This window comes from Cnephaeus nilssonii, assembly GCF_951640355.1.
Source record: "Cnephaeus nilssonii genome assembly, chromosome: 3".
NCBI classification, from domain to species: Eukaryota; Metazoa; Chordata; class Mammalia; order Chiroptera; family Vespertilionidae; genus Cnephaeus; species Cnephaeus nilssonii.
The window spans coordinates 69,975,390-69,998,601 of NC_137074.1; the positions used below are offsets into that span (position 1 = coordinate 69,975,390).

The window sequence follows — 23,212 nt, forward strand, 5'->3', positions numbered from 1 at the left end:
TAGATTATATAAAATTTTTTCATTTTTTTCAAGATGGTATTTCCTACCTATATCAATGCTATTTTGGATGTTTGTTAATAATAGCTGTATAATTTTGAGGATGTAGTTGTATAGTTTTGAGTTTTGAGTATTATGTGAAGTACAGATAAGAACCAATATGATAGCAGAGTATGTCTCTTGGAGTTCATGGTTTGGACAGAGCAGATAGAATATTTTTATACATAGCCATATGGTATACACATTATTTTTAGTGTGCTATAGAGATAAAGGTGGCATATTCTCTTATAAAACTGTAATGTTAAGAAAGATATCTCATAAACCTTTAGAAACCCAAAATTTTTTAAAACTATTTATGCTATTTTAATTAATAACTGATTATTAGAGACTGGCAGGGTAGATGCTATGAGATAACTACACTGAATGGCCAGATTATTATAATCTCTGAATGCATAATAATCTGGCTACTCAGTGTATATATATATATATATATATATAGATATTGGAGGCCTGATGCATGAATTCATGCATGGGTGGGGTCCGGCCAGCCTGGCCAGGGGGAGGAGACATGGGAGGTTAGCCGGCCTGCCTGCTGATCGAACTCCTGGTCGATGGGACAATTTGCATATTAGCCTTTTATTATATAGGATATACACTGAGTGGCCAGATTATTATGCATTCAGAGATCATAATAATCTGGCCACTCAGTGTATAAGGTTTGAGACAACAGTTTAGTTTTTATTATTCTTCTAGAGGTCCGGTGCATGAAAATGCATGCACTGGAAGGGGGGGTGCCTCAGCCCAGCCTGCCCCTCTCACAGTCTGGGACCCCTCAGGGGCAGGAGGTGACACGGCAATCAGGGGAAGGTGATGCCCCCATCACACCACTGCTGTTGACACTGCCCGGCAGCACAAGCCTCGGCCAGCCCTGGTTACCTGAGTCTCGGGTGGCCCTGGGTGGCAGGGCAGCTGCCATCCAAGGCTTGCCTGTGCCTCGGGCCGGCCCTGGGTGGCTGAGGGGCTGAGGGGACTGGGGGACTCTGGAGGCAGGAGTGCGGAGCAGCTGGGCCCACCTGGGGACAGGCCCGGCCTTGCTGCGCACCTGCCACCCCGGTGGGGCTGAGGGGACTGGGCGCCACCATCTTGTGGCTGTGGGCACCGACATCTTTGAGGGCGTGAAGTCAATTAGCATATTCCCTCCTATTGGCTGTGGACGCCACCATCTTTTGCGATGGCATGAGAGTTAATTAGCATATTCCCTCTTTATTAGATAGGATCATGTTACCACCTGCGGAAGTTACTGAGGAAGTAATTTCGTGTACTTAACGTTAGGAGCACTCTCAGAAGATAAAAAGCTTTGTATGGCTGCATACTTTATCTTATTCAAATTATATCCAGAATACTCCTAATATCTCTATAGTCATTATGTGTATATTATTTCTAAGTTTTTTAATGCAGCCTTTAAAAATTTTGAAAGTTTACTAAAATTCATTGCTTATAAAAATTTTTTTTTTCAATGAAAGGTTACCGAAGAACTAGAAAAGGTAAAGCAAGAAATGGAAGAAAAAGGTAGCAGTATGACTGATGGTGGTAAGTACACACTCATTTTAAGAAGAAAATGAGCAAGAGAAGACGGTAGTAATAAGTAGGGCATCTGCTTTTTAAAATGAATGTGTTAGGGAGAGGGATATGGTGCCAAAATGATGTCTGATAGTATACTGTTTTCCTTATAAATCAGCTGAGAAGAGCCATTTTAACTATATGTAGGGTTTTTTCCATTCAAATGAAGTGGGAAATATTTATGCACTTTGTTGTGTCAATTTAAAAAAAAATATTTTGGTCTGTTTTCATCAAATGAGCTTCATTATCCCATTTTATGTACAAAAGAGCACTAAGTGTATGCCCAAATGACACACAGGCAGTGATCTGATGACCTCTGGGTTTTTTTCCTCTTCCCCTATAGACCTGACTGGACAGAGGTCAAATAGAGAAGAATTAATAATCCTTCAGTAATCATCCTCCATCATGAGCTAGTTATTTTGACCTGGCCCAGTAGTGATTGCCTAAGGCCCTTCTATGCTCTAGAAAGATTTTCTAGTGATACTAGAGGCCCGATGCATGAAATTCATGCAAGAGGCTCGGCCCTCGCAGCCCCGGCTTCGTCCGGAAGGTGGTCTGGATGGTCGTTCTGCTGTTCGATCTAATTAACATATTAGCTCTTTATTATATAGGATATACTGAGCCATCTTTCAAAAAGGGATACATAGGGGTTTTGCAGTATGGTTGAATGAACCCATTTTATCTCAAAGATAATTCTTTCTTTTCTTTTTCTTCCACTGTAACCATTTCCTTTCAGACATATGTACCAATCCATAAAAATATTGAAGACATCCCTAAACCACCTGTTTAGGAACTCTTTCCATAGAAAAGACAGGAAGTTCAGCCTTAGTACTTCAAATCCTGTATCATTTCCCATCCTATAAATCTCAGGTGGTTAAAATGCCACAGCAAAATGGTGTGAATGTCAGTAAGTTGTTGGCAGTTTTTAACCCTATTTTTGGCTTAAGACAAAATGGGGGAAGTGTTATACAACTCTGTAGTATGATGCTACTCCAAATAAATATTTTTATTCCATGTTATTTTCATTCTGCAGCTCCTTTGGTAAAGATTAAACAGAGCTTAACAAAGCTGAAGCAGGAAACTGTTCAGATGGACATTAGAATCGGTGTTGTGGAACACACATTACTCCAATCACAGCTGAAGGAGAAATCGAACATGACTAGGGACATGCATGCAACAATCATTCCAGAATCTGCAATGGGTTCTTATTAAAACATATTAGTATGGTGTTTTTTGTGTGCTTCTGATTAGTTGTTTTTTTATATCAAATCATATTACATGTTGCATATTTCAAAACACAATTATAACTCTTAAAGCATGTTCGATGAGTATTTTTATATACACACACATATTGTATTATGGTGATTATGGATGGTTAAAGCCTTAAAATGAATATAGTATTTAATAAAGTAATGAAAAATTATCACTTTCAAAGCAGCTTTAATTTATCATTAAATATGTTAAAATCCCCACTCGTTGCTTCGTTTTTTTTCTTGTTCCTGTGTAAGCCGGTGTATGTGACCCATGCTTTCTGTAGCTCTGTTGCTGCTCTTACTACATGGACCTTCGACACAGCCTGACCAACTTTAGGTTGGTCACCTCTGCGGAGATCACAAGTGCGTCTGCACCTAGAGGCAGCTAACAGCCCAGACTTCTGTTGCATCAGCTTTATGGTTACTTGAAATTACTTAAGAAAAAACTTCAATGTCCTTATTAACATTTGAAGTTTATTACTTATCATGAGTGTTTCATGACTAAAGGATTTTATATTTTCTATGACTTAAGGCCACCTAATAAGTAACTATTTCAGTCATGTTGACTCTTTTTTATAGTGACAAAAAGGTATATACATCTCACTTTGTTCTGTGGTATTGGAATAATTTTGTAGTTGAAGGAGAGACAGCAAGTCACATGAAGATCAGCATCCTAGTCCTGGTGATGGTTACACACCCTACTGAGCAGCTCTGTAGACCAGGACTTCTAAATGGCAAAATAAGCAACATTAGAGTGAGCAGATTTACAACGAAGGGAAACGTAGAGGAGCACAACCAGGAGATAGCCCACATTTATTTATTTAGAAAGCTCTGGTTGTAAATTTTAATAAGAATACTATGTATAGAACAACAAAAATAATAAAATCCCTTTCTCATCCTTTATCCTAGTGTTTTCTACCTCAAAATTTTTTTAGCCTTTACTTTCTAGACATATACTCTTAACACTTTTTCTTTCCTTCAAACTCTAGTTTAAATTTGATAAAAGAAAATTTATGTATAAGTTCTGTTAGTCAAGAGGGTGGCATTCAATACAATGGCAAATAATCTGGTTTATTTACTGTATAAAGAAGAAGGGGAATCCATCATGTGATAATAGGCAGTTTGAGAGAGTCCAAACTTTTCCCCTTTCTTTGTGGTTATTGGGAGGGGCGTAGTAAAATGGAACTTAACTTTGGTCTCACAAGCAAACATTGATTCCCCTAGAGTTTATTTGCATAGGTATTGTCATAGCTAAGCAGTTTTTTTATGAATTCAATCAATGTAGAGGACCCTTCTAGGTAAATCAGAGCTCTCCATAAAATGTATGTTTGCTCAGAAGCAAATTGCGTTGTTCATTTAATGCAAACATGCAGTAATCTAGGCACTCTTCCAGTGAGTAGTGTGAGCAGCCCATTTTTACTTCCTTCTCTGAAATAATCCAGTTTACTTGGTTTGCTCTGGGGGCCCTATCTCTGTTCCCAGAGAACACTGTGAATACCTCTAATGTAGAACTTACTGTACTGCATTAGAATTATTTTTTTCTTCTGCATTCTCTTCTAGATTAATATGCTTGAGTATAGGGAGAAAGTCTTTTTCACTCCCATATTTGTAGCCAAGTACCTAGCAGTAGAGTGTGTGTTGGTAAGTGGATGGGTTATGCTGTTGCAGAGTATCTCATAGCTCCTATTCTACAGCCTGGCAAGTGTAATGACTATGAGCTTGAAACAGTTTCAAAAGAGTAATTATAAATGATAGGATTTTCCCTGTGGTGGTGGGTTGGAATTGGAAACATTAATATGAACTCATGTTTTTTTTATACATATAGGTTAATAGAAATAACTAGAAATTCATGTACACATATATAAATATATTTACTTTTGTCCTCTGAGGGCCTAGAAGCAGTGACAGCCCAGTAACAATGAGAATACCTAGCGTTCAGATCTTGTTTTCTAAATTTTCTACTTAAAAAAAGGAGGGTGGCCGAAACCGGTTTGGCTCAGTGGATAGAGCGTCAGTCTGCAGACTGAAAGGTCCCAGGTTCGATTCTGGTCAAGGGCATGTACATTGGTTGCGGGCACATCCCTGGTGGGGGGTGTGCAGGAGGCAGCTGGTCGATGTTTCTCTCTCATCGATGTTTCTAGCTCTCTGTCCCTCTCCCTTCCTCTCTGTAAAAAATCAATAAAAAAAAAAGAAAAGGAGGGTGCTTCTTAGAAAAATTACCGATCCCTAGCCTGGGGCAGAGAAAGGATAAAATGAGCCTCAGATATCTTGCTCTGTTAAAAAGTAAGGTAATGCTCAAGGAATGATGGGAAAATGACTTAAAAAAATTAAGATTGAGGTATATTCCACCATCCAATCTGGGATAATTAAGCATGAAAGTAAAGGATTACAGTAATGAATTCCAACCCATAGAATAAAACAAGAAACTGTGTCTATACAGATAGAAATAAATGAATCAAAGGGAGAAGAGAAGAGTCTTAAAATAAAAAGACAGCTAATGTAAGAGGAATGCTATAGTTAGAAATCATCATCTGGCAACTACTATAGTAGTAATTGTTTTGAGCAAGAATCATCAATGGATACTAAAACTAGTAGATAAAAGTTTAATGGAAAGCTAAATATCTACATTGTCTCAGAGTAAATTGTACACTTTAAAGTAGAAAATCCTGGCAGACACCACTTTAACTTAGTGATCAAAAGTTAATATCACTAGTAGTGAACAAATAGGCATCACGTGTCTCGTGAAAAGGGTACACACTTGTGTAGTTACTGCTGAAAGTGCATAACTTGAATCTCATCATGGGGAAGCATCAGATGAATCCAGTGGAGGGACACTGTAGGAAATGGCCTGTATTCTTAGAAAATGATAATAAGGTCATAAAAAAATACAGAAACTCTCTCAAATTAGAGGAGACTAAAGAGACATTAGATGTCCTGTGTGAGGAAAAAAAAATATTTTTGCTGTTATAAAGGACATTTTTGGGACAACAGGTAAAATTTGAATAAGGTCTATAGATTAATAGATTTAATAGTGTGAAATCAGTGTTAATTTTTTGTATTTGTACTGTAGTCATGTAAGAAAATATTTGGAAACAAAGTAGAATTGTGTCAGCAGTTTACTCCCAAAAGGTTCAGGGAAAAATGTGTGTGTGTGTGTGTGTGTGTGTGTGTGTGTGTGTGTGTGTTTGTGTGTGTGTGTGTGTGTGTGTGTGTATGTGTTTAACACATGTATATAGAGAAATGGAGAATGATAAAGAAAATGTGGTGAATTGTTAATGTTTTGGGAATCTGGAGGAAGAATATATAGAAATCCATGCACATGTAAATAATTTTTTAAAATATGTTATTTGTTGATTTCAGAGAGAGGAAGGGATAGGGCAAGAGAGAAACATCAAAGGGAGAGAGAATAATTGATGAGAGAGAATAATTGATCAGCTGCCTCCTGCATTCCCCCCTACCAGGGAGCTAGCCTGCAACCTGGACATATGCCCTGCCCGAGAATTGGACCATGACCTCCTAGTTCATGGGTTGATGCTCAACCATTGAGCAACACTGGCCAGGCTCCATTGCACATTTTAAAATAATATTTTGTAAGTCTGAAATTATTTCAAAATGTAAATCTTAAAAAATAATGGTTCTTAGAAAGTATATACAGAAGTTAGTCTCCCTCTGATTCAAATAATCAACTTTTTGAAGTAATATGACTTTTTGAATAAAATTATATAGCCCATTTAATACATCTTAAACATACAATTTTATAATCATTGATTCATTGATTATAAAACCAAGTAGAAACAATTTTTTGACAATTCTAAGGAAGTTTTTTTCCCTACTGCCCTTTAATTTATCTATGTCAGCATTTACCATGACTTTTACACAAAAGCAAAAGTTTCCGTAACCAGCAAATTTGAAAAATGCTGTACAAGTTTCATTTTCTTCATGTCTTCCCGCCTACATTGTGAATCTGCAAGCAGCAAATGTAGTTCCATTATTTTTTTACAAATAGGTAACCACAGACTCTTAACAATGGAGAATGCAGATTTAGATAAGTGTGTAAAATCAGTATACAAATCTGAGATTATTTTCCAACCTTTTATTAGAACCAGCGGACCTACTTAGGAAGATAAGAGACACATGACACACATTCATAACCCGCCTTGGTTAACAAACAGGCGGTAATCCTTGAATGGTTGGGAAACTTTGTACAGAACCTAGGATTTCATGGCCAAATGTTTTTCTTCTTAAAACACTTCTATGCCAGCTCAAAAAATTGTGTGTGTTTTTTTTTTCTCGAAGGCAGTCTTTATTATGACAATGCAGTTAAATGTAGTTAGAATGCACTGCCCTATTTTGAGGTCAGCTAGCATTGTCATAGCTATATATTTTTGAAAAGCTAATGTGACCAACAACCAAGTCATAAATCCTTAATTTTTATATTTAAAAAGGAGGAATGGCATTTTAAAGGGTAAAAAACAAACTTGGATTCACTAGATTATTGGTGGTTTTTTACAAGATTTTTTTTTTTTTACAGGAGAGAGAAGAGCAAGAACCATGCTCATCTTAATGTCTCCTAAGTTACATATCTCAAGCATCAGCTTTCCATAATGTGTGCTTTTAATACAGCTTTGGAGAGTTCAAATCTGTGATTCGCCGACGCACCATCAGGGCCTTATTTCAGGGTCCCCTTAGTCCCCTCCATGTCTTGCTCTTACACTACTAAGTATACTACAAGGACACCTCCAGTTGACAATCAGATCATACCCTACAGCCCACCACCTGCTCCTTCGCATCCTCAACTTGAGAAATGGTCCCACAGGCTTAAAGATACATACATAGCCCTTTCTCTATGGGTCAGTGTAGTTAACTAGTTAGTGGAAAGCATTCTCTAGGCTAGCAACTTCGGAAGTTCCTAACTCTGGTTGGGCATCAAAATCAAGTAGTAAAAATTTTTTAACAACACCCAATTTCCCAGCACTCTTCCCCCGCAATTTTTATTGAAGAGATTCTGAGTGGGACAGAAATTTTTAAAAGCTCCTCTGGTGATTGCTCCAGCTAATCTAAGAATTCCTTTGAGGACCTACCCCTTTAGAAATTTTCTCTGGTTATAAGTACACAGACATAGCATCTTAGATCTGAAACGTTCTTTAAAGAGGATCTAAACTAGTGTTACTTAAAGTGTGGCCCATAGACTGTCTAAACAGCCCCACCTGGGGCGATTTTTAATAAATGCCCTAGATTATTTAATACATGCTAGAGTTTGAGACATGCTAATATTAACAACTGATACACACAAAATCAATAGAAATTGCCCCAAAAGGTTAGCTGGGCTGCTTACTTACAAACCAAAGTTACAAACCGCACGGTTCTCTGTAGTTCTCAGTGAAGTTTATAGCAGTTCTGTGGGAATTTCATGTCCACAACACCTGTCATCCACTTTGTCCCATCTGCATCCCAAAGCAGTATGACACAGTCATGTTTCCAGTCAGGTCCAATGTCTATTTTCCCCCCACCCCTGTATAAAGGCTTTTGCATAGAATAGTGCATGGGGAGTCCAGACACCTTGATTCCTCCCAACTCTGCTAGGAACTTTCTGCATGACTTTTAGGACAGCACTTATCCTCAGTGTCAAGATTTTTCTCCTGCAAAGTTAGGAAAAGACTAGAATATTTTGAATGCTTCCAGTCCTAAAACTGTGTGATTTAAATTTTTAGAAGGCTCTCCACTGTTTGTAATAACTTCAATGGAGTACCAGTTCCTAATTGCTGATTGTCAGAGATTTAGAAACTTTGAGAGCAGTTAAACTGTTGGTAGCTTAAAACCAGCCCATAATGGGAATATTTACACCATAAAAATAGGAAACCACTAAGAATTAGGGTTTAAAAAAAAAAAAGCAAATACAAAACAGAGAGCTGGTTTACCTGCATATGTATTATAATGTAACAGAGACCAGAACTAAATGTACTAAATATATAATGGAATGTTCCACCATAGTTTATGGTAGATTATTATGGTACTAACTGAATTACATCAGATTTCCAAATTGTTCTCAAAATCGTTAAGTCTCCATTAAGCTACTCAGTGCGTCTCATGTGTGTCCCCTGCACCATTTTATTGATGTTACTCGACTGTCTTCCTAACTAAACCCAGTTCCTTTTAGTGCTTCTCAAATCAATAGACTAAAGCAGCCCAAGCATCTTCCTACACGGTAGATTCAAAGGTCATGCTTGTACGATTGAAAAAATGTGGAATGCACAGCTAGTTCAATTACTTGACTATAAAAAAACAACTAATTCAGTTCACTGCATCATTGATCCATTTAATTGTATAGCAGCTTCCTATTGATAATAGGAAATGTCCCTGAGCCAGCCATGCTGAAACAGAAACTGGCCAGTTTTCCACAGCCATAAATTTCAATAAGAATTCTACATAATATGCAGGGACTAAAAATCACAGCCAGAGTTTATTTGATTTTTTAAAAATTTCACTGACCTATTTCCCCTGCATGTGACCCAATTTCTCTTACGCTTCCTGGACTTTGTCGGTAAATGTTAGCCTATACTTATGTTCATGCCTGGATGTTTTATTTCACGTAGAGATTGTGATAAACTTTAAACCATCTATTCATTTGGTTTTTGGAAACCACTCAGCAACCCGTGAGCTTTACAAAAGGTGCCGCTGAATCAGAAGTGGTACCTTCAGTAATTTTTCTGACCTCTGGGTTTAGAAGGTGCTATAAATCAGTACATCTTTGTAGGACAAATACAAAAATTTGATCGATAACGACTATATTTTGAGCACAGTATTAAGTGCTGAGGGGAACAAATATGAATAAGATATAATCACCCTTCCCTCCAGGAGCTCACAGTCTGATGGGAAAGATACGTGGTGTAAATAAAAGGTTATAATGGTATCTTCATAATGGAGAACAAGCAGTGTTTTTGAAGCTTGGTGAAGAAATAATTCTGACTTGGATTAAACAGAAGAATTTATACATGGATGAGTAAGATTCCAGTAGCAAAAATAAAAAGAAAAATAAATGGGAAAGGCCATTCCAGACAGAGGAAAAGGAAACAGGACACAAACCCAGTCATGGGGAAGGGTGTGCAGGTGTCCAGTGGTCAAGAGAAAGTGTTATGGAGTGTAGTTGTTTTTATGGCAACATTTATATTTACTTTTGCAATGCCTTGGATAAACCAGACAATGTTGGGTAAAGTGTTATTTCCATAAAAGCATCCTCTTTCAAAAAAAAAGTATTTCTGTTTCCCATAAGAGTTTAAATTACATGCTAAAACAGAGTTAACCACTGAGACAACATGAAACACTATCAGGAGACTTATAGAGCAAGACCAGACAATGAGCTATATCATTAAACTAAACAATTACACAGAACTAGAAACTGACTCATTAGTAAAATATAAAAATCTACAATTATTAAATTAAATTTGGTCCATGGAGACACTAGAGCAGTATTTACAGTAAATATCAGGTTATGTCCTACTTTGGGTGAATGCTGCAGTTGTAAAATGCTGGATATCACGGGGGACAGTATTTTCTTTACAGTCTCCTGTATTAAAAGTTATGTTTCCAGCAAACCTGGTGATTGCTACAAACACAGCTGAAAATTTGACACTAAAAACAAACTTGTTTTCTGTTCTTGGGAATTCCTAATCCCTATAAATTGAAAATTTCTGTTAAAATCAGTACAAAAAATACCCCTCATAATTCCATTCTTAGAAATACTGTAAATTCAATCATTTTGGTTTAAAAACAATAAGTGAATTACAATAAGTAAATTACAATAAGTTTTGCAAAAAGGCACACATTGTTAATGATATAAGTTTGGCAGCAGAATCCCATGTCGTGAAAGTTACTGTCAGGCGGTGGGGGGAAAAACAACACATAAACACAGAACTGATTTTCCAGTCTAATCTTGGAAAGAGGAAGCAAGGCTCAGGTATGGACTTTCCTCTCTCTGTGTGTTAAGCTAAAGACTCGAAGCTCTCTGCTGTGCTTCCATCTGGCCATGCTGCGCCATTGCTGTCCAGAAGGTGGATGGGATCTCTTCCTGCCTGGTGCTCTCAAGGCCACAGAGAAGCTGATGCTGCTCGATGTCAGCAAAGACTCCTGGCCTCATCCAGTTCATCATCTTGCTACCTGGTAAACATCCATGGAATTTCTTTTACTAGTTGGTGCATATGGGTTGTCAGAGCAAAGAAACTTCCTGCTGTCACTCCTCCATGGTCATCGTGAATGATCGTGGGCCCGTCCCTGCCGCAGCTTCTTCTTTGATAATACTTAGAAGTTCAAAAGTTTTACCTCATGGGGCTCTCTGGGTTTGGACACTGAAAATGCCTCACTTCAAGTACATAATTATCCACGATATAGGAGGCATTGATGTGGTCAGGCCCAGCCAGGAATGAAATGCCCACCCTTGCTCTTTCCACAGGGATGATGGAAGAGGTTCTGTCACTGCTTTGAACCTGTAGGACAGTCACTCTGCTGTGTGTTTGACCCAGGAGCTCAAGTTGTTTCTCTAGCTTTGTTTAGCCTGTGGGTCTAGGAATGAGGAAGCATTAACATAGGCGTGAATGTGACCGTCTGGCACCTCAGTCTCTTTACCAAGTATGGCCTCAACCAGTGATTCATGAATGAAGACATACTGTTTTTCAGTTTGCACCAAATAGTTTATTTGCAAATAAATGTGTTTTTAAAAGGCAAATATGTTGACAGTGCCTTTGTGTTGAATTTGCTGCAACATACCGTCTAGCACTGTGTGTGTGCCTGTTCTTCCCACTCCAGCACTGCAGTGGACAACAGCAGGCCCCGCCGCGTGGAGCATGGTGCGTGGCATGGGACGCCTTTCTCACGGAGGTCAGCACTGGCCGAGAGTACTCTGGCACTCTCATGTAGGCCATGCGTGTAGTGGTACCGTGTAACCATGCACCAAATGGGTCTTCCTTTCTGGGAGCCCTTTTTTATCTTTGTGTTTCTTAGAGCAAAATTCCTCGCAGTATAATAGGCAAGCATTTGAACACTCTACTGAGTGACAGGAAGCTCCCATACTCTTCACTACCATTGGCAGGCCAGAAATGGTCACATTCTCCTTCCTTTCTCCTTTCTCACAAGATTTGTGATCATGGCAATGACTTCCACATTGTGCTCCCATACTATTCTCCAAAACTTCAGCTGTGGATTTCAGTGGGCCTTGGCAGTAATATAAGCTTTAAGCCTGTTGTAACTATCAACATTCTTTCTTTCTTTTTTAAAAAAAAAAATATTTCTTTATCGATTTCAGAGAGGAAGGAAGAGGGAGAGAGAGATAGAAACATCAATGATGAGAGAGAATCATTGATTGGCTGTCTCCTGCATGCTCCCCACTGGGGATTGAGCCCGCAACCCAGGCACGTGCCCTTGGCCAGAATTGAACCCGGAACCCTTCAGTCTGCAGGCCGACGCTCTATCCACTGGGCCAAACTGGCTAGGGCTCAACATGATTTCATTGCTGTAATCAAGCAGTTTGCTATCATTTTCAGCAAGTTGTGCAAGCTTAACCTTACCATGATCATCTGGTAAAACTCTTTCAGTGTCACAAATTCTTCCTGTAAGTCACTACTTGCATGTAAGTCTACAACATGCTTTGGAAAGTGCTTTATTGGAATTGCTCCAATATTATCTGAAATTGGAAAGGTAAGTGTGGAGGTGTGGATATTACTCAAAGGGAACTACTGTCCTCTAAATAAAAGTATGCAGCCTGGGAGCATTTCCCTTAGCTCCCATGGAGGTAGGGCAGAGTGAACTAGAGTCACATGAGGAGAATCTGGGGTTGGTGGCTCTGAGGAGAGAGCTGAAGGGACAGCTGCCAGGATCCCTGTGCTGAGTCACTTTCCCATACTGCAGATGTCATCTTTCTCAGGTAAAACATGAAGTATTTTGAATGCAAGAATAGAGTCAAGCAGGAAGAGTGGTAATTCAAATATGCACAAAACAATAAAATATAACAATAGGCCTGAATGCAGTAGAACACAGTTAAGGAAACATGAATTTACTGAGAGGAAAGGGTATTTCAACTAGGTCTTCTAGAACTTTGCAAAAATGGGAAAGAGGACAAACAACATTCTAAGAAGCGGGACTAACATGAGCAAAGGCATAAAGACAATGGTAATGATCATTATCACTGTGTGTGCCAGGCACTGTGCTAAGCATTCTTTCTATATTATCACACTTTATTTTGCATTGAGTGGAAAGATATCATTTCCATTTTACAAATATGAAACTGAGATCCAGAAGAGCTAAGTAACATGCCCAAGGCCATATAACAGTAGACTCAGGATTTAAGCTCATTGTACCAAAAACCTTCAATATGAGAAAAGTAAAGATATATGATGTAATAACACAACAATAAATCAAGTTATAATGTAATGTATACATAATCATTTAAAAAATTGTAAAATACCTTTATTGAGTAGTTACTATTTTGCAAGAAAGTTAATATATGTATTAAATCATCACAACAGCTTGAAGAAAAAAATTGACCAAGGTCATCAGTTAGTGGCAAAGCTAGAAATTCTTGTCACACAGAAAGGACAGAGGGAGCTGGGGAAGGGAGGAAGAGAGAACGACAGTCATGACTTTCCAGAGAGGTATCAGTGGAGAGAAGGCAAGGAAGTTTTGGTAACTATGAATGACATCTACATGATTTTAAGCCTGCTGCCATTCACCCTTCTTACTTAATTCACATAGAAAAGGAATGAGATTCAAGGTCTAGAGAAAGACCATATTTAATTTAAACTGCTGAATTGGAAACATGTTCAAAACATCCATGTGGATACACTCAAATAGCCACAAATACTGGCAGTCAAGATTTGATATGGGATATTTTGTAATGAAGATAGTGGAGGAACCTGACTAGAAACTGAAATAGAATATAAGAAAATGGACCTAGCTTCTATTTCCTTATTGGATGAAGCAAAAATGACAAAACACAGTCTGCTCAGGGATGTCATGATTTAGTCCAACTTGGAATCAGGACGTAGCAATCCTGGAGTTTCAGTCCAGGGGCTGCCGGCCAGAGATCAGAGCAGAGTTGATATGATACCACGTGCTAGGCTAGGTAATGATGCCAAGTCGTGCAGAATGGCAGTAACATCTGGTCTTCCCAGGAAATAGGATGTAGGTAGAGATACTGAATGGGATCCCACCTGCAGGGACCATACCTTAAAAGGGATCCAAAATCCAGGGCACAAGAAAACTACATGGCCCTGACAAAAAGCGCCCCTCCCCGTTTTTTTGTCAGATTTCTGATCTCTTGGTTTAGGCAAATTTTACTTAGTCCCAATTTCATTGGAATTCTGAAATGGACTGAAGTGACTCTGGCCCAACACATAGCCATTGGTCATAAGCAGTGCAGCTCCACTCATTTATGTGTACAGGTGGCAAGCTGGGAGCCGGCCAGGCTGGCATGGTTCTGGAATGTAGGACAGAATTGGACTAGACATAGGAGCCATCTACGAGGAGGTTGTACCTCAAGCCTGCAGTTGGTAAGATCATTCAGAAACAGAGACTGGGAAAGGACCAAGGATTGGAAATGCTTACCCTTAAAGACCAGGAAGAGAAAGGAAAGAAAGAAGGATTAATCAGACAAGTTAAAGGCAAGTGAGAAGAATGTAGCTTCCAATCTTCCTTTCTTTTCATTTTTTCCTTCATTTCCCATGTAAAACTTTTATTTTCTACTTTGATCTGTAATTGGAAAACATCTTCAAAAAGAAAACTCACTGCGTTGTAACAGGGTGATAATGGTTCCTCCCTCTGATGATGTTGTGTGTCAAATGGGATAATGTATGACTGCATCCGCTGGGTGCTCCACATATGTTGATTCTCAGCACCACTGGCTGCTGGCCACCCTCCCCCTCCCCTGGCTCCTAAGTCCTTTGAGTTCAACAACAAAATAGAAACTGCTGTGATTAAATTAGGTATGGCCAATTTTTACAGACAAGCTTCACAGTGAAAGAAAAAGAAAGAACCAAGCTTTTGGTTTTCAACGTGTATTGAAAAGGTGTTCTTTGGCTACCCCTTGTCATGGATGAGAAAATTGAAATAATCAACTGAAGAAAAGTACCTACTCCAAAGTCGTAGTTGTAGTCTGTACCCTGGCAGACTGTTTCTTGTCAGATGCTTAGCATTTGGACAATTTCAGGGATTTGAAAGAAGCAAGACACTGAATCATGTGGTAGTGCTTATCCTTCCAATGCTGGAGCAAACCAGTTCCCCAGAATCACCTTATTGGTGGTCTATTGCTTAGCTATTATATTTCAGCACTGCCATTATACATGTGCAAAAATGATGAATGGTGGGCTGTTACCTTTTCCCTTATTAGAAAGAAATAGATTGCCCTGACCGGTTTGGCTCAGTGGATAGAGCGTCGGCCTATGGACTGAAAGGTCCCAGGTTCGATTCTGGTCAAGGGCATGTACCTTGGTTGCGGGAACAGCCCCAGTGGGAGGTGTGCAGGAGGCAACTGATCGATGTTTCTCTCCCATCGATGTTTCTAGCTCTCTATCCCTCTCCCTTCCTCTCTGTAAAAAATCAATAAAATATATTTTTAAAAAAAGAAAAGAAAAAAAGAAAGAAATAGATGGGTACAATGTGATCAAGTGAGATTTACTCCAGGTACAATATCCACAAATCAATAAATATGATACACCACATAAACAAAATGAATGATAAAAACCATATTATTATATAATTAGATGTAGAAAAAGCATCTGATACAACCAAGGACCCATTTGTTATAAAACTCTCAACACAGTGTGAATAGAGGGCACATACCTCAATGTAATAAAGGCCATATATGACAAACCAGCAGCCAATATCATACTCAATGAGCAGAAACCAAAAGTGTTTCCTTAAGATTGGGAACAAGACAGAGATGTTTGCTTTCATCACTCTTATTCAACATACTACAGGAAGTCCTAGCCACAGCAATCAGACAAGAAGAAGAAATAAAATGTATCCAAATTGGAAAGGAAGATGTAAAACTGTCATTTGCAGATGACAATATTATATATAAAGAAACATAGAGAGTCCATAAAAAAACTACTAAAACTGATAAATGAATTCAGTAAAGTAGCAGGATGCAAAATAAATATACAGAAATCAGTTACATTTCTATATACCAATAATGAACTATCAAAAAGGGAAGCTTTAAAAAAATCACATTCACAAGTGCTTAAAAAAATTAAATACCTAGGAATACATTTGACCAAGCATATAAAAGACCTATAACCCAGAAAAGTATAAGACACTGAAGAATGACATTGAAGAAGATACAAGTAAGTGGAAGCACACACCGTGTTCATATATAGGAAGAATTAATATAATTAAAATGTGCATTCTACCCAACGCAATCCATAGATTCAACATAATTCCTATCAAGATACCAATCATATTTTTCACAGAAATAGAACAAATATTCCAAAAATGTATATGACATCACAAAAGACCCAAATAGCAACAGTGCTCTTGAGGAAGAAGAACAAGGTTGGAAGAATCATGCTACATATGAGACCATAGTAATCAAACAGAATGGTCCTGGCGTAAAAGCAGACACATAGATCAATGAAATAGAATACAGAACCCAGAAATAAACCCACAAATTTATAGTCAATTAATATTTGACAAAGGAAATAAGAACATACAATGGATTAAAGACCGGCTGTTCAATAAATGGTGTTGGAAATATTGGGCAGGTACATACAAAAACAATGAAAGTAGACCACCTTCTTATACCTTCTTTACATAAGATTATGCTCAAAATGGATTAAAGACTTAAATGTTAGACTTAAAACCATAAAAATCCTGGAAGAAAACATAGACAGTAAAATCTTGGACATTTCTTGTAGCAATTTTTTTTTCTGATATACTCCCAAGGGAAACAAAAGAAAAATAAACAAATAGGATTGCATCAAACTAAAGTTTTTTCACAGTGAAGGAAACAACCAAGAGAATCAAAAGACAGCCCACTTAATGGGAGAACATATTTGCCAATGATACATCTGATAAGGAATTAAATCCAATATTTATAAAAACCTTATAAAACTCAACACCAAGAAAACATACAATCCAATTAAAAAATGGGCAAAGGACCTGAATAAACACTTTTCCAAAGATGCTCAGCATCACTAATCATCAGAGAAATGCAGATTAAAAACACAATGAGATATCACATCAAACTTGTCAGAATAGCTATCATCAATAAATCAACAAACAAATATTGGTGAGGATGTGGAGAAAAGGGCACTCTTGTTGATGGGAATGCAGATTGGTGCAGCCACTATGGAAAACAGTATGAAGTTTCCTCAAAAAATTAAAAATGGAACTGCCTTATGACCCAGCGATTACACTTTGGAAATATATTCATAGAAACCCAAAACACTAATTCAAAAGAATATATGCACCCCTATGTTCATTGCAGTGTTACTTATAATAACCAAGATCTGGAAGCAGTCCAAGTGCCCATCAGTAGATGAGTAGAGAAAAAGGCAGTGATATATTTATACAATGAAATAGTAATTAGCCATAAAAAAGAAGGAAATCTCACCCTTTGCTACAGCATGGATGGACCTAGAGAGCATTATGCTAAGTAAGATTCTGTAAACCAGTCAAAGAACAAATACCATATGATTTCACTCATATGTGGAATCTAATGAACAAAATGAACTAACAGGCAAACTAGAGACAGACTCATAGATAGAGAGTAGGCTGACAGCTGTCAGGGAGAGGTTTTGTGTGTGTGTGTGAGTGGGGAAATTGAGCAAAAAAGAGAAAGAAATCATGGACAGGGACAACAGTGTGGTGGTTGCTGGGAGGAGGCAGGGATGAGAGGAGGTGGAGGAGGCTAGAGGGATGATAAATAGTGTTGGATGAAGACTTAACTTGGGGTGGTAAACACACAAAACAGTGTACAGATATGTTGTAGAATTGTGCACCTGAAACCTATATAAATTTCTTATAGGTTTATATAATTTTCTTATAAATTTCTTATAATATTTCCTATATAATTTTCTTATAAATTTCTTATAATCCAGTGTTACCCCAATAAATTCTATAAAAAGGAAAAAAGAGAAAGAGACCCCAAAAAGCTGCCTTATCCTTTCCACTAAGGATATAATAAGAAACCTGCTACTTGAAAGAGAGCCCTCATCTGACCATGTTGGCACTCTCATCTTGGAATTGCAGATTCCAGAACTGTGAGAAATACAATTCTCTTGTTTATAAGCTAAAAAGAAAAGAAAGGAAGGAAAGAAGGAAGGAAGGAAGGAAGGAAGGAAGGAAGGAAGGAAGGAAGGAAGGAAGGAAGGGAGAGAGAAGCCCATATTTATGATTATAACTCATACAGTTTATCTTAGAAACTCACACAGATTTCAAAGTCTAGTTCCATTGTCTATATGTTAACTCCTTTATGGAGGGGAGCATGATCTTTAACAAACAAAATGGGGAATCTAAAACAAACAGTTCCAAAGTAGTCTTCCTAAACTGCCCGTCCCTAGGAAATTGATAGATGTTTAAGTCATGGCCCAGAAGCCTCTCTGCCCCCACTTTGGAGGTCAGACTGAGCTCCAGAAGGATATATCATGATAGTGTTGCCACTTTGCTATGTTATAATTTTCTCCTGCTCCTGCCTGGTGCCAACCTTTCCTCTCAAACTGAGGTCCAAGGACCCCCAGGGAGAATTTGTCGCACATAATGATATGTACATGTATGTGTGAGTGTGTGTATAGACACACCAACACTCAAAAATGAGAGGAATCCTATATAATAAAAGCCTAGGTGGCGTCACACCCTCATGCAACATCATCACAAGATGGCTGCCACAAGATGGCCACCACAAGATGGCCACCATAAGATGGCCGCATGCACAGTGGAGTAGGGGCCTGGCAGCTGCTCCATGTGGTGAGGCCTGGGGGTCCAGTGGCTCCATGTGGCTCAGAGGAGGCGGGTTCTGGCAGAGGAGGTGAGTCGTGGCAGGGGAGGGCAGTTGTGGGTGATCAAGCCAGCATGGGAGGGCAGTTGGGGGCAATCAGGCCAGCCAGGGAGTAGTTAAGTGTCAATCAGGCTGGCAGGGGAGTGGTTAGGGGACGATCAGGCTGGCAGGCAGAAGTGGTTAGGGGCAATCAGGCAGGCAGGCACGCAGGCGAGCAGTTAGGAGCCAGTGGTCCCGGATTGTGAGAGGGATGTCCCACTGCTGGTTGATCGGGCCTAAACCAGCAGTCGGACATACCCTAAGGGGTCCCAGATTGGAGAGGGTGCAGGCCAGGTTGAGGGACTACCCCCCTCCCATGCACAAATTTCATGCACCAGGCCTCTAGTTTTACATAAAATGAAAATTTAAACCTCAACTTAGAATCAGAAAATGCCACCACACAAAGCCTAATCTCCCATCTTGACAGTCAGATCCAGTGGAGTATGCTCTCCCTTGTGCTTCAGTCCCCACACTCCTGGTTGTATTCCTGAAATGAGGCCATCAGTAGCTGTTCTAAGTGCTAACTATGATGACACTGGAGTATAAGAATACTTATCTTGGCTGCTTCACTCTTTTGCATTACCTGCTTGGCCCAGTAGATATTTAAGAAGAGACTGGTGAATTCTTGCTGCCTGCCAGACTCTAATCACCACTACAAGTACCAGCACCTCCAGGAACCACTGGCTGTCCACTTTCAGGGGGAAAAAGAAATCAACAGGTTTATTTCCTCTCCATGAGTGTCCAGAGCTCTTGAATAGAATCTGTTCCAGACTCCTAATGCCACCTAAAGGCCACGGGGCAGTTCCCAGGGCTGAAACGCAAGCTGGCAGGATGGTGAGTTTGGCATTGGGCCCCTTTGACACATACTAGGTCTTCCAACTCCCCTGTAGGACAGTTCAATGTGAGCCTCCTGAAAAGAAGATTTTTGTTGTTGTTTTTATTGAAATACTAAAGGCCTGGTGCAGGAATTTGTGCACGGGTGGGGTCCCTCAGCCTGGCTGGCAATTGGGTCAATCTGGGCCTATCAGGGCCAATCAAGGCCGATTTGGGCTGGCCAGCCAGGGGAGGGACTGTGAGAGGTTGGCCGGCCATGGGAGGTTGGCTGTGGGAGTGTACCGACCACCAGAGGGCAGCTCCTGCATTGAGCATCTGCCCCCTGTTGGTCAGTGTGTCATCATAGCAACTGGTCAACCGGTCATAACGGTCACTTAGGCTTTTATATATATAGGTTTATGTCTATATCTTATACCCATGTATGCATATTATAATATATCCATAAGCATATTTGACACATGTATATGCCTATATGACTTTGAAATATCACAGTGAGAAATTTAGATCTGTTATTGATCTACTAGGGGCCCAGCGTGTGAAATCACAGGAGACCCAGTGTGCCACGGGACCCAGGGTCAAGTCCCGCCAGCACTGCGGGACCCAGCATCAAGTCCCACCGGCAATGCGGGATATAGCGTCAAGTCACCTCCTGGTGACCGGTCTTTGGTCATTATGACATTACAACCACTGGGTTTTTATTATATAGACTAGAGGCCCAGTGCACTAAATTCATGCAAGAAGGGGGTTCCTCAGCCTGGACTGCACTCTCTCCAATCTGGGACCCCTTGGGAGATGTCCGACTGCCGGTTTGGGATCTGGCCTAAACCGGCAGTTGGACATCCCTCTCGCAATTCAGAATGACTGGCTCCTAACCACTCACCTTCTTGCCTGCCTGACTGCCCCTAACCCCTCTACCTGCCTGCCTCATCACCCCTAACCCCTCTGCCTGCCAGCTTGATTGCCCCTACCTTTCCCCCCTGCTGGCCTGATCGCCCTTACCTTGCCCCCATGCTGGCCTGATCACCCCTAACTGCCTCTGCCTCAGCCCCAACCACCATGGCTTTGTCTGGAAGGAAGTCGGACATCTGAAAGATGGCTGGTTGACCCAGTCTAATTAGCAAATTACCCTTTTATTAGTATAGATATATTATATAGGATAGGATTGCTTAAATGGGGGAGAAAAGCCTTTTTCAGCAGGAGGAATTGCTCTTGGCAGCCAAAAACACATAATCCCCATATCTAGACTGATAGCCAGCCATATGCACTATACTGCCAAACCAGTCATTAAAAAATTGAATCACCTTCTTACACCTTACACCAAAGAGCTGTTGCCCTTAAAACCCCTCCTCAGCCCCCACCTTAGGTTCTGACTTCGCAGTTCACCCAGATTTGGTTCTGATTGATCAGTTTCTATGCCAGTCAGCATCTCTGGGCCTATCTACAGGCTGATCATAGAGGCAGGGCTGATCAGCAGCTACCCCAGGCTGCTGGTGAGCTGCTGAACTGCTGACCTCTGGGAGAGAGAGAGGCTTGGCTGCTGGTGAGGCTGGGAGAGAGAAGCAGGATCACTCTGGCCTCGCCAGCAGCTTCTGCACTGCTGATCAGCCCTGCCTCTCTCTCTCTCTGAGAGGTCAGCAGTTCAGCCTGCTCGCCTGCTGCATGCGCAGCCTGGTGATTGGTCAAGCATCCAGTCGTTGTGGATATTATGACCCTGGCTCTTTATATATATAGACTAGAGGCCCAGTGCACGAAATTTGGGTGTGTGTGTGTGTCCCTCAGCCCAGCCTGCACCTTCTCCAATCTGGGACCCTCGAAGGATGTTCGACTGCCTCGATCCTGGTGAGATCGGGCCTAAACGGGCAGTCAGACATTCCTCTCACAATCCAGGACTGCTGGCTCCCAACCACTTGCCTGCTTGCCTGCCTGATTGCCCCTAACCGCTTCTGCCTGCCAGCCTGATCACCCCCTAACCACTCCCCTGCTAGCCTGATCAACGCTGAACTGCTCCCCTGCCAGCCCAATTGCCTCCAACTGCCCTCCTCTGCCAGCCTGGTCACCCCTAACTGCCCTCCCCTGCTGGTCTGGTCATCACCAACAACCCTCCCCTGCTGGCCTGATCGCTCACAACTGCCCTCCCCTGCTGACCATCTTGTGGCAGCCATCTTGTGTCCACATGGGGGTGGCCATCTTTGACCACATGCAGACGGCCATCTTGTGTGTTGGAATGATGGTCGATTTGCATATTACTCTTTTATTAGATAGGATAGTTCAGCTGAGACAGGGAAGTCCTGGCCTAGGGTATGTGGACCTGTTTCCTGATATCTCCATTTTCTTTACAATTTGAGAAAGTACCCTGTATCGACATTAATGATCATATTAATCTTTAATCGGCCTTATTCTACTGAACACGTTTGTACATACATTCTCACTGCACTTTCCCATTCATCCACAGAGGTGACGGGGTAGAAATCATTACTCTGTACAGTGAAAGAGAAGCTGGGGCTCAGGGGAAGTGAGCTGCTGGAGGGCATCAGGTAGGTGGGGTCGAGTCAGAAAAGCCCACCTCCTGGCCGGCAGCCCAGGGCTCTTTCTGAGGCTGACACCTCCATCAGAATCCAGTTAACATTTAAAACATATCTGTGACTGGATAAACTATCCACGGTTCTAGGCATTTAGTGCATAGAAAGATAAAGCAGAATATTAAACAGACAAGCACTGTACTGGAAGTTCCCAGGCATTGTATTGGAGTAAGAGGCTTAGAGCAGTTGTCAAGGTACTCTATAATGAAAAATGGTCATGGTTGGAATGTGCTCCTTTATCTCACTAATTCTATAACTTCTTTTTTTATCAAGAACCTCAGACCTGAAGAGCTCAAACTGCATTTTGAAGCTTATCTCATTAAAATGCACCACCACAACCTCAAAGGGTGTAGGGCATGTATCATTATCTGCAGGTTTCAGATGGAAATATGGCAGTGGGAGGAAGCCTGGCCATGTATGTCTGGGTTAAGGATTCAGAGCCTGTTTCCTTTTAGCACCATCATCCATGTCTGATTCGGCTTTGCCCTCGCCTGTAAGAAACAACACTGAGATAAACCAACTGGGATGCTGTCATTTCAGCCTGATGTCCCCCGTGTCACCGTCTGACCAAAATAATAAGATCAAAGCCCTAAGGCTATAATGAAAATGAAAAGCTATGATGATAGGCAAAGAAGCCATTATGAATTGGCCTGAGCACTCAAATGTCCTTAGAAAAATATGAAAAAACACAGATGTGAATATTAAACAGTAATGATTAAAACCAGCTTAGATCCAAGCAGTGGTCACACAAGAGCTGGAATTTTAAATTTGATTCCAGTGTGATCTTTTGGCATGACCTTGGGCATCTATGTGTCAATTTCATGGCTTCCAACACGGCCTAATGTTTCTCATTCTGCAAATCTCTCTGCACTTTTTTTAAAGCAGGCCAAAGAACTGTCATTAGTAACCCT

At 40.4% G+C, this 23,212-nt stretch overlaps 1 protein-coding gene across 1 annotated transcript in view; it reads left to right on the forward strand.

Moving 5' to 3' along the window:
* Positions 1–3,089, forward strand: part of IFT57 (intraflagellar transport 57) — a 74,666-nt gene extending 71,577 nt beyond the window's left edge. The window contains exons 10-11 of the mRNA XM_079763644.1: positions 1,521–1,587; positions 2,651–3,089. Coding sequence (XP_079619770.1) covers positions 1,521–1,587; positions 2,651–2,829 — 246 coding nt within the window. The 3' untranslated portion in view covers positions 2,830–3,089. The remainder of the gene's footprint in view (positions 1–1,520; positions 1,588–2,650) is intronic.
* The last annotated feature ends 20,123 nt before the right edge of the window (positions 3,090–23,212 follow it).